This window comes from Talpa occidentalis, unplaced genomic scaffold, assembly GCF_014898055.3.
Source record: "Talpa occidentalis isolate TD23 unplaced genomic scaffold, MPIMG_talOcc4v2.1 talOcc4.10, whole genome shotgun sequence".
In the NCBI taxonomy this organism is placed as follows: Eukaryota; Metazoa; Chordata; class Mammalia; order Eulipotyphla; family Talpidae; genus Talpa; species Talpa occidentalis.
Window position 1 is genome coordinate 55,926,827 of NW_023600993.1, and position 12,321 is coordinate 55,939,147.

Genomic DNA, 12,321 nt, shown 5'->3' on the forward strand with positions numbered 1-12,321 from the left:
CTGGATGTTGAGCATCTTTTCATGTGATTATTTGCTTTCCTTTTTAGAGAAATTGAGGCTTTTTCTCTGTCTCTGTCTCTCTCCTCACTATGTCCCTTCCTGGGACACCTGTGACTCCATACTCAGTCTGGGATACGTGAGTCAGAAAGAAATCTGGGCCTCACCTCCATGTTGTTGCTCAGTCCTGGCCTCTGCCTTCTTGCTCCTGCCTTGCAGAACCTTTTGTTGAATGTTTTATGTGTAATGACCAAGACTTTCAGTAGGTCAGAGGGGGAAGAACAGAGAAAAATATTCTGCCTTCCCAGAAACAGAGACTTTACACTTGTTATTTCAATGTCTAATGTTTATTAAGAATAGTCCATATAATCAAGAAGATGTGGTATGTATATACAATGGAATATTACTTAGCAATCAAAAAAGATAAACTCATGCAATTTGCAGCAACATGGATGGAGCTGGAAGGGATCATGCTCAGCAAAATAAGCCAGAAAGAAAAAGAAAAATACCAAGTGGTCTCACTCATAGCAGGAATTTAGAAAACCTAAATAAGGGATCAGGAAAAAGACTAATTATAATAAATTAAAAATCAAAATCAACAAGCAACTATAAACCAGAGACATACTACGGGGGAGGGGGGTTGAGGGGAGGAGGGAGTAGGTCAAAATAAGGGTGGTGGGAATTGTATAGGGAATATAACCAAGATGAAAATGCATACATTGTGCAAAAATGAAAAATGATGTAAAAATATATAAAATAAAATAAAGAATTTTAACATAGATTTGATGAATATAAAAAAATAGTCTATGTATATCAAGTCACATTTTGATTGTTAAGATAAATGTATTAAGATTGTTGTGTAGCTTTTATCAGACACTGGGATACTGCATGTGACTCATATTCACAGATATGTCCTTTTGATTTCTGGCTTTTTATCTTATTTTTGCTGGTTAGAACATGGCAATACTCCTGTCTGCCTCTGATGTTAATACTTTTTCTGCTTTGGCTTTATAGTTTGAGATTGGGTGTGGATTTCACTGAATTTCTTTGTCCCTGGTAGTTTGCTGCTTTTTTGTTTGTAGCTGTGGATGGTACTGTTCTTGGCAAATGGCTTTTTTGCTCCTTAAGGGAAAGGTTATATACTTTTAACCATGATTCATGTGTGATGGCTTTAGGCACCATTGCCAGTCTCCTGGACAGAGCAAATGTCCCCGTGGTCAGGGATATAGCCTACCATTAGTGTCTCCCTATGGCCATGGCTTGTGTAAGTGAACTAGCTCCTTTTCTCTTATACACATATCCCAGGACAGGCACTTTATGGTAGGTGTGATAGCTCTGATCCATGAAAGTCTCCTAACCTGGTGTCCATTTAGTTAAGTGTCTGGCCGCATTAGCATGTGCTCTTTTTTTAAAAAAAAAGATTTATTTTATTTATACAAGAACTGGGGTACAGGCCAGAGGCAGGGGAGGGTAAGAGAATTCACCGGAGACAGCAGGGAGCAGAACAGGCAGACAGAGAGAAGGCACTGCTGAGGGAAGCAGTGGGCAAGACAGGAGAGGTCTGCCGTGCCATGTGAGTATCTCTGGCTGGCCAGGAATTGAACCTGCACTGCTGAGGCTGCGGACAGCCTCACAGTGCTGTGCTTAACCCGCCGCACCACTGGGGAGGCCTAGCATGTGCTCTTTATCCTCTTGAGCTAAGATGACAGTTAGATATCCAGACATCATATCTGTATCCCAGGCCAGTAGGGAGTAGAGAGCAAGAAGTGGGCTGTGTTTAGGGAATATTCTAGATCTCACATGACCCTTCAACTCTTACTTCCTTGGCCACATTTACCTGCACAGTAGGCTGGACAATACAGTGTTCATTCAGCTCACCAAGTCCTCAGGGGAAAATTAGGGCTAGATTGTGGAGCTAGAGAAGGCTGTGGGGACCGTGGGGCCAGGACGGCGGCTGTCCCTGCTGCAGCCACCTCTCCCAGCACCCGTGCCTCGGCACCATGCTCCCTGTGCTAGGAGCCACACACCCAGGCTTCCTGTGGGGTTGGCATCTGCGGCACCTCTGGATGCTCTCCAGCCATCTCTTGAGGTCCAGGGCAGGTTAGGGTTTCCTCTGCCTTTTCATTTCCTTCTTTTCTGGTGTAGCCCCTGGGTCTGTGGCTGACTCAGTTTCCCGGTGCTCAGTCCAGAGCAGACAGGGCAGCTGAGGTGATGTGAACAGCAGGAGTCCCTGAGGCCCTACTATGGCCCGACCCAGCTCAGGTCACAGCTCCTCAAGGAGCGCGGGGCCAGGGCCTGGGTGGGCATGTGTGGAGAAGGTGAAGGAGGTTAACATGGCACTAAGAAAGGGAAGTTTTGCTGGACTTGACCCTGGTGGGCCTCCTTGTGTTTGTGGATGCAGGTGAGAGATTTGAAAGGAAGCAGGGGAGTCGCTGAGCTGAAGTTGAGGTCCTGTGGGACATGATGCTGAGCACAGAGTACCACGGCTCAGCAGGGCCTGAGGCCTGGGTCAGTACGTTCCGTGCAGGTTGTGCTGGCACTGCCCGCCAGACATGATGGAATAAACTGCCCACCCAGAGTGGCCAAGCTTGGATGTGATGCCAGGGAGCGTCTGCAGGGCACCACATGCTCCTTGTCCTGGAGACCTTTTGTGTGGATACTTAGGGTGCAGGTGCTGCCTCCCTGAGCCCATAGGTATGGCAGGGCAGCCCGAGGGCTCAGGGTTGTTGATGCTGCATGACACTGGGGCTGTGTGAGAATATGCAAGGCTGTGCTGTGCTCTCAGACCACTTTCCTGAGGTGGCTTGTGCTGTCCGCCTACTTCTGTTTTTGTGATTTGTACCTCAGAGAGGTGATATTCTCCAGAAGCCTCCAGGTGTGTCTGCACTGCTGACTCTGCTCCTGGTCTCTTGAAGCAGAGACTCGAGTAAGCACCCTGCCCAGGTTCCCTCCACCTCAAGTATAGCTGGCAGTCTGCAATGGCCCCTTTCCACAGGCCATGTCCTCATAAGCCCCTTAACCAAGGGAGGGGAGCAGTGTACCCCTCCCCACCATCAGGCTCAAGCTGTGTGGTGGGGTCTCTGCCTTTGTTCTTGAAACTTGTCCCTGCACACTTCTGTGTCAGAGTGCAGGCATGTAGCCAGGTCTTGGAGGGTCCTCTTCATGTGACCTAATGTGGTGTGGTCACGGCATTTGTGCTGTTGCAGGATCCTCCTCTGTGCTGGGGTCTGTCCAGCAGGAACTGCATGGGGCCACAGCAAGTGGACCTTCAGTGTAGTTTCAGGCCTCATTCAGGCCCCAGAGTCGGGGCCTTGAGCTCTGGGGCTAGGATCAAGGCAGCCTTGCCTGGTTGCACATACTTACTCCACTTACATCTGGCAGGAGTACACCTGGCCAGTTGCCTCACAAGTTTAAATGGAGACATATTAAATGGACTCTCCTATCCTAAAATCAATGTGAATTCTGGAACCAAAGTGGGTGAAACTTTCACACCCCCACCTTGAGCCTCTTTGGCCACTTCCCAGAAATCTGCTGGGCTTTCAGGATCTGCAAGACTCTTGTCACTGCTGCTGTTCCCATTGTCCTTCTGAGGACCTCACGTGGATTGGGGCTGCTCCTGGTCACAGAGGTGGCCTCAGAGCTGCACTGGCCACCCTGCTCCATGCCGGCGGAGACAGGCCAGAGCCCAGATGCCTTCCTCTTTGGAAGGGACAGGCAGTGGGCCTGGAGAGGAGCGTGGGGACTGCTGGCTGGAGCTGAGCGAGGCAGGGCTGCTTCTTCACATCTTACCTGCTTTGCCTTGGCCACTAGGATGTCCTCCTTAGTTTTCTGTCATGTCTGAAGTTCATTCCTTTGTTTCCTTTCCAGTAGAGTGGGGAGGGGAGAGAGAGGCACTGAGGGAGGCATGGGTCTCGCCCAGTTTCTGGAACACGGGTTCTCTGACGTGGTTATGGCCAGCTGGTCACGGGCTGGCAGGGTTGAGGGCAGGGAAAGTAGGAGGAGAGGCTAAGTCCTGACTTCAGCCCGGGAAGGGTTCAGGAGTCCCCAAGGTGACCCAGCTCCTTTTGTAGTAAAGCCCACACGTTTATTCCATCCGCTGGGGGTCAAGGAAAGTTCTGTCTGACCCATGTGCAGAAACTGTCACATTTTCTCCAAGACTACTTGTTTCTGTGAAAACAAGGGGATCCTGGCTGTCCCAGGGGACAGAGGCTTTTGTCGGCCATCATGGAGAGTCTCTCTTGGGCTGGTGTTGTGCATGGGGTGAAGGGTGAGGCCAATGATGGGAGAGTGCAAGGAACAGTGAGGGGTGCTGTGGGCAGCCAGGGTGTTTGGAGGCCATGTGGGTGCTTGCCCAGCATCCAAGGAGCAAGGTACCTGTGCAGTGACAGTGCAGGCCTGGGCATGGCCATCAAGTCTCCAGGGGCCCGGCAGGGCCTACAGGACTGGGTCACATGCCAGCTGCATTCGAGGAGGGTCTGCAGCCACTAAGAGGTCAGGTCCTCAGTGTCAGCCTTATCAGGGTAGGTGGGTGGAGGACACTTAGGAGGATCCTGCCATATCATGCAGGCCTGTCTCCCATCTTTCTGTCCAGGAGCGGCTGCTCATGAGTCTTCTACCCCGGAATGTCGCCATGGAGATGAAGGAGGACTTCCTGAAGCCCCCAGACAGGATTTTCCACAAGATTTACATCCAGAGGCATGACAATGTCAGGTAGGGCTTGCACTGGCCTGGTGGTGGGCTTGGGGAGCTGTGGAGGGAGATGATGATATAGGTAAGGTGATGGAGGTGTAGGGCTGTGGAGAGGTTGGGGGTAATGGAAGATATGAGGGGTGATGGAGGAGATGATAGGAGAGGTGAGATGTTATGGAGGAGGTGATAGTGCAGGTAGGAGGTGGTGCTGTAGGTTAGGTGCTAGAGGACATGGAAGGTGATGGGATATGTGTCAAGTGATGGTGGAGGTGGCGGGATGGAGAAGGTGATGAAGTGGTGGGTGATGGTGGAAGGGGAGGTGATGGAGGATGTGGAAGCTGATGAAGAGGTCGGGGTGATGAAGGAAGTAGTGGGTGAAGGTAAAGATGGGAAGTGATGGAAGAGGCATTGTAGAAAATTGGGGGGTGATTATGGAATATGAGGTAATGGAGGAGGTGGTGGTTGATGAGGAAGTGGAAGGTGATGACAGCAGTGGGTGGCCATGATGGGTGTGGGCAGAGGGCCCTAGTTGTGTGGGGAGCAGGTGTCAGGCATGGGTCTGGAGTCACAAGTGAGCACCTGGCCCTCAGGGAAGCAGGTCTCCAAAGGAAGCTGGGGCTGGTGGCTTCTCAGCTCATGCATGTCATATTTGCTTTCCCTCTTTCTCATTTTGTCTCTTCTACTACCTGATTGACTAGAGAGGTCAGAACTCCTGAAATGGGTTTGGGCAGTGGCATTCTGGACTGGGAATTTGCCCAGGTCAGGATAACAGCTGAATGTAGTTCTAGGTGATGCCAGGTTTGGGGTGGGCATTTTCTTCCTTACTCTTCATCTTAAGAGACCCTCAGGAAGGAGGAATTGCTACCGTCATTTTTCAGGGGAGCTAACTGAGCCTTGGGAGTACCCCAGCATCCCTGGACATTCTGAGATTTGCTTGTTTGTTTTTAAACATACTAAAATGTATTTTATTTTATTAAATTGTGCATTCACCTCACAAGTACTCAGAATAGTTGAGTGTTGCCTGTTTGGGATCAATCTGTCACATATTGCTGCTCAGGTAGAAGACAGTGGTTTGAAGAACTGGCATGCTCTCCCTTTCTGCTGTCCCTTTCTGGCTGTTCTGGGCATCAGTGTCAGTTCTTCTTGCCCACTGGGAGACAGTAAATGATACGAGTGACCTTGTTCTGTCTGTGTCAAGTGCTGCAGGTCTAGGTCCCTGAGATGCAGTACTTGTTCATTTGTAATGAGCCCATCATTACACTCCCACCTTCCTGTCCTTAGGAAGGACCAGTGTGCCCTGCAGCTGCAGAGGGGGCACATTGGAGCTGAGTGGGGTTAAGTCCCGGTATGTGGGGCCACCATTAGCATCCAGGAAGTGTGAACCTTTCTGCTTTGGACACTTTGTTCCATTTAATGTCAACATACCCCTGTGACTCCTGCCCCCAGTCACTTGCATTTTATAGGTAAGGAAATGGAGGTTCAGTCAAGTGAGGCAAGTGCACAGGACTCCCTGGCCAGCGAATGGTAAGACTGGACCTGGACCTGGGATTGACTGATGTTGATGTCACCTAAACTTTTCCCTTTTGCCCACTGCATCTCTCTAGTAAGTAAAGGCATGATGTGTGATCCAGACCCCTGCTAAGAAAACTAAATTCCCAGAACAATCTAAGGACTGCAGGTGGAGCTGGGCATGGTGCGAGCTGCTCAAGTGTCTTTTCCTCCCTCTTCCCTAACCTGGTGTGACAAATACAGATGTGGAGAATCACCGCTTCCTCACTGCTGAAAAATTTCATCCATATCCCTTGGCAGGTGCCATGTTCCTAGCAGCCAGTAGGCTGATATGCTGGGGGCAGATGTGACGGCCTGAGATGAAGTAGGAGGCTGAAGCTCCTTATCACAAATGAACCCAGTGGAAGCCTAGCTCCTCTAGCAGGGCTGGAGATGTCTTTCTGCTTTCCGAATATAAACAATGTGAACATCTCATTGCCCTCCCTACCAACCTTGTTAGATAGGTCCAAAGTCAGTATACCATTTATAGCTCATAACAGGCTGATGTCATTGGGAATGTGGAGTAAGGACATCTAAAAATCCTTCTCATCTCTCTGGAAATTCTCTGAAAAACTCCACTTTATTTACCTGACTCAAAGCTCAGTGTGAACAGCCTCTGTCCAGGGACATTTGTTGAAAACAGTCAGTGGCAGTTGTTTAGAATCATAACCTTAGGTGGTGATAACAGTTGAGCCAAATAGCAAAGTAATCAAAACACTCGAAAAACTGGGGAATGAGATTCCATCGGCTGCTTTGAAGGGCTCAGGGGATATTTCTGGGAATCGGTAGACCATGCACAGCACAAATCTACATGCATGCTCAGGTAAAACCGAAGGCAGTCCTAAGCTCTTACCTCTGGCTCCCTCCTTCCTTCCCTTCCTTCTTTGGATAATTCCAGGGCATGCTCTGGAGACCCCCCTCGATATCCCCAGAGCTGGCTGCATCACGGAAGTGGGTTGTCAGCCTTCCTGCCAGATTCCGAGCTTTCCAAATCATTGCTTTGCTGTGCTTTATTGAAATTTTTGCTGTGTCTCTGTCTGTGCATTCCTGCTCTGAGTCTTCTCCTGAACTTTGAGCTCCTAAGCGGGACCTGGCATGTAAGAGACTCTCCACACAAGCTTGCTGGGCCCCTCCTGGGAAGGAAATTTCCAACAGGGTTTTCAGGTGAAAGGACAGGTCAAATGCTCGGCCCTTCCTAGCATGAGAGTTGGTAAGGCTTAGTCAGGTTTTTGGGACTAAATGAATGACCAGAGACTGAGAGCCAGTGGATAGAGAAAAGTCTATGTGTGAGTTATCAGTTAAGAGAGTAGAAAAGGAAGGAAAAATGGTACATGAGTCTGAACCTTATAACAAAACAGAAGAAAAAACCTTGTCCTATATCTACCCCCCCAACTCTTGCAGCTCTCAGCTTCTCAGTGTCAGTTATGTAATATCCTGGATGCCTGCTTTTGATTCATTCTTTCACTCATTCACTTACTCAGAACAAAGGCACTTCTCCCCTGCTCTGTGTTAGGTGCATGAGATAGACAAGTGAGAACCTGCATCCTCAAGTCCCTCGGGGGTCTCACAGGGTGTGCTGTTCTGCAGTTAGGGGTTGTAGTAGGACATGAGACTTGTCATGGGGTAGACACAGCAGCTCTTTGTCCATGAGCAGGGTGAAGTTAGTGGGTGGTAGGGTGAGGGCCTCATTACGGAGAAGCCTTTCTGGGATGTGGGTCCCTACTTTTTGCCTATATCAAGTGCGGCATACCCCATTTCCTCGTATGAGGTATTATTGAAAATGCAGATCTGAATTAAGATCTGGCATCAGGAATCAAGATTTGAACACATTTGTGTCAAAAAGCAAAATATTTAACATCTCTTTATTCATTACACTGGAGATGCATGTTCAAGTCTGGCATCTCTTTCTGTGCATACACATGTGATGATCATCCAGATTTCATAACTGGAGATGCTTTTGGCTGCAAGTAATAAAAAAAAAGTTGGGCTGGTAACATCTTCAGGACTGAGGAGCTCTTTGCTGGGACCAGCGGCCTGGAGGAGAACCATGGGTGGTAGTCTGTGATAAGGTTGTGGTCCCTCCCAAGTAGGTTCCCAAGATCTTCTTGTCCTAAGATGGGCCCTGCTTAAGTTTCCCTCATCCCTCCCCTGTGTGGGGCCTCAGCTGCTCTGAGGCCTCTTCAGGAGGCCCCCCCCACCTACTCCCAAACATCGGGTTGTGAGGGTTCTCCATTCTTCTGCACCCTCCAGTCTACCTCCATGTTGTTTAATATTTAAGACTTTTAAATAACCAAGAAATTGTGTCTGGGAAGATGATTGTGTGCTGTGCATGGGCCTAGTTCTGTAATAAGTGAACACCCAACACATAGAGGCTTTGACTCAAGAGAAGTATGACCCCTAGCCCCCAAAACAGATGAAGGGGAGGCCCCCTGCACAGCACATTACCTCGCTGTGAGGCTCTTACAGCTCTCTCTGCCACCCAGCTCATTGTGTCAGCTGGGAGAAGGGGACAGGCAGGTGAGCAGCCCACTTTCTTCTTAAAATATGTCATATCTTCTCATGTGTCACTGGCCACAACCCTGTCGTAGGACTACCCTGGGATAGGGGAGCAGGCCTGTGGATGTCAAGCTGGCCCCCACATCTAGGGGACAGCAAGTATATCGACAGCATCTATCAGATTCTGAGCCGATCCCTGGGAGGGATCAGCATGGGGTGACTGAGCTGCTCTCCCATGCCCTGGGAGGGGTCAACAGGAACCTTTAGCATTTACTCGTCCAGGGACCAAGGCTTGTTCCAGCCTCACTTGTTCTTACATGTAAAGTGGGAACAACACAGCCTTCCTTGAGGAATAATTGGCGTGATTTATCTTAAAGTGACTTTAGAGGTAAGCGCCCACATGCCCTGAGGGGGCTATAACTTGTGTGAGTGGCTGGGGCTGCATGTGTGTGGAGGAGGCAGCTGGCACCCCTTTCTTTTGCAGCATCCTCTTTGCTGACATCGTGGGCTTCACTGGCTTGGCGTCCCAGTGCACGGCACAGGAGCTGGTGAAACTCCTCAACGAGCTCTTCGGCAAGTTTGATGAATTGGCCACGGTAAGTGCAGCCTCTCCCTTTGTTGCAACATATTTAGATTGCTTTCGGATGCCAAGTGTATTCCCTCCATGGATATGTGAACTAGACTAATTGTGAAGCAGTTTTGCCCACCAAGGCTCTAGATCTAGCAGCGTCTCAGCCTCACTCTTTGATCTGTTTTGTGGGACCTGAGTATTACATCTGCCATATGAGAAACGCTTGCAACCAGCACAACCCGGCACTTCTGATAAAGGGTGAGAGGCAGAAGGAGGCGCTGGCTTTGCTTTGAGGCCCTGCATGAGTATATGAATCTGCCTGTGGGCTGCCTGCTGCCTTCTGCCCCCATGGCCCCTAGCCCCTGCCAAAGACAGCCTTGGTAGAGGGCTGAGGAGCAGGCCCTTCTTGCTCTGGGTCTGCCACTTCTGTATTTGAAAGTTGTCATCTGGGGCCAGCTGAAGATCACTCATGATGCCAGGCCCCCTCACTGTAGCTGGCTTAGTCCTGGCATTTTTTTTTTAAGATTTATTTATTTATGCATACAAGAGCTGGGGTACAGGCTGGATATGCAGGGGGTGAGAGGATTCACCAGAGACAGAGTGGGGAACATAACAGGCAGACTGACTGAAACACACTGCTGAGGGGAGCAGTGGGTGAGACTGGAGAGGTCTGCTTCGCCATGTGGGTTTCTCCCTGGTGGGCTGGGGATTGAACTCATGCTGCAGAGGCTGCGAATTGCTTCATAGTCCGGTGCTTAACCCCCTTGCGCCACCAGGGAGGCCCCAGTCCTGGTGTTTCGAAGACCTTTGTGGGGCAGGTCACATCTGAGTTCTGTGGAGGTCCATCTCAGGCCAGGCAAACAGCCTCTCTTGTAGTGCTGTCTGCCTGGGTCTCCTTGGACCTCCGGGTCCACCTTTCCTCTCCTGTGAAGACTGGGAGACACAAAGACAAGGACCAGGTTCACCTTCATCCAGCCTCACTAGGTAAATGTGGTGGGACCCCTGGTGGGCAGTTATTAGAGGAAGGGAGTTAGGGAGTGGCAAACTCTGTCCAGTCAGAACATTTCTCAGGGATGGTGACAGTTCAGGGTCTTGGACTTCTACTCTATGAAGGGGGCTGGGGAGCTGGGCTGGCCTATGCAGCAGGTAGAGGGATGTTTTGTGTCTTTGCAGGACTGGGTAAGGGGTGCTGAGTGGGCTGCAGACCTGGACTGGCTCCAGAATCTGCCCTTGACCAGCAGGTGGAGTGGGCCATGGTCAGCAGGCCAGGTTGGCTGTATCTGTAGTGCTTTGGTGATTGAGTGCAAGTGAGAATACTTGACAGTCTGATGCAGACACCTGGGGTAGGTAAAGAGAGAGAGAGGACAGGGGTGTGCGCTTCCTCTAGGATAGTACTTCCTCTAGGAGATTCCTTGTGGGAACTGTTAGGATCCTGAAAAGTCCAGTTGTAATGTTGTTGCTTGCTCTTCAAATGGATCATGTGATAGAACCCTTCCTTGAATGGCACCCCATTGAGAGCATGGGCCAGAGTCTCTGCAGGACCCTATTTAGAAAAGGTTTTGTCTTTCCTGAGACAAGGCGATCCTCTAGATGTGATGATGTGTTGTCGGTGAGGAGATGGCTATTGGCCAGGCCCAGGCAGCCTTGTCCAGTGGTCACTGAGCTAGTTTCCCTAGAGCAGCTCTGGCTCATTCCACACAGACATCACCTCCCCTTCCCTGGGAGAAGGCCCCCTGGATCTGCTTTCCCACCAGTCAGAGAAACCCAGTGCTCTGAGAGAAGCATGATGGAGGAGCAGAGGGTGTGAGTGTGGCCTGTGCCACAGGTATAGCTTGTGGTGGTGGAAGCTCCAGCTCTTTCTGCTTTTGGGTCAGTTTTGGTAAGTTTTGTCTGCTGTGGGTGGGGGCTGGTGGCTGGGGGCTGAGCAATGCTCCCTGGAGCATTCTGGGCCTGGCCCTTCCTGGTCCACCAGGAAGGGACTCAGTGGTCCCTAGCTCTTTGTATTTTCTCCATGTCCCTCATTACATACCTGATTTGCAAATATTTTCACCTCGACTTTGACCTCTCTGTTTTCTTAACATTGTTGTATGAAGAAGAGGCGTTTTTAGTTTTCATGAAGTCCAGTGGTCAGTGTCTTCTTTTACGAATTGTAATGCTATTTATATTATAGCTCGAAAAATGTTGTTTGTCTAACCAAACATTTTTGGTGTAATGGGAGGGCGGGAGCTGGATGTTGACTTTAATAGCTCCCACTCATCAGGGATGGTGGAGGTGACACAGCCCCGGCCCGTGATGACTTGGTCTACATTTTCCACCACATGGGCATCAAATGAGTGAGGATGTGTGCTCCTCCGTTTTCTTGTAGAAGTTTTTAAGTGTTAGGGATTACGTTTTGAGTTTTCGAAGGTGACTCTGGACCACCGCTGTGGACTGAGTGTGTGTTGTGAAAGGAATGTGAAGCCTCCTTTCATCCTCACTCATTTGATGCTCCATGGTAGAAAACATAGACCAAGTCGTCATGGGCCTGGGCTGTGTCACCACATCATTCCTGATGGGTGGAAGGTGATAAAGCCGACATCTGGCTCCCTTCCTCCTCTGTTACACTGAGGGACACTCCCTGCTCCCTGCATCTCTCCCTTTGCTGCCTGCTCTTTGGGGTTGGGGTGCTTGGAGAGGGAGACTTGGCCTTTCTCCTGGGGTATGTGAAGTCCTGCAACTGCTACTGCTTCAAGAGTTTTGCATGCTCTTCTCACATCCATGAGCATCTCTGGGACCGACAGGTGTGGAGACAGACTGACTTTGGCCTCTTGCACACAGGGCCCCTAGCTGTGTGTGCATGGATAGGGAGAGGAGAAGGTGACCCAGGGAGGAAAGTGAGGCAGGCACCAAGGCCACCATTTAAGGACTGACCTGAATGCTCAGACATAAAGAAGGAGAAGGGAGGTGCCAGAGGGAGTATGAACTGTAAAGCCCACCCTGTATGTGATTAGTTTAGGGATAGTTGGCTTTTCTGGAAAATG

General features: G+C 50.0%; 1 protein-coding gene across 3 annotated transcripts in view; it reads left to right on the forward strand.

Moving 5' to 3' along the window:
- ADCY1 (adenylate cyclase 1) overlaps positions 1–12,321 on the forward strand; it is a 165,566-nt gene that overhangs the window by 23,397 nt on the left and 129,848 nt on the right. For all 3 annotated transcript variants that reach the window (XM_037493224.2, XM_054695670.1, XM_054695677.1), the window contains exons 3-4: positions 4,589–4,707; positions 9,215–9,326. In XM_037493224.2, the coding sequence (XP_037349121.1) occupies positions 4,589–4,707; positions 9,215–9,326 (231 nt within the window). The remainder of the gene's footprint in view (positions 1–4,588; positions 4,708–9,214; positions 9,327–12,321) is intronic.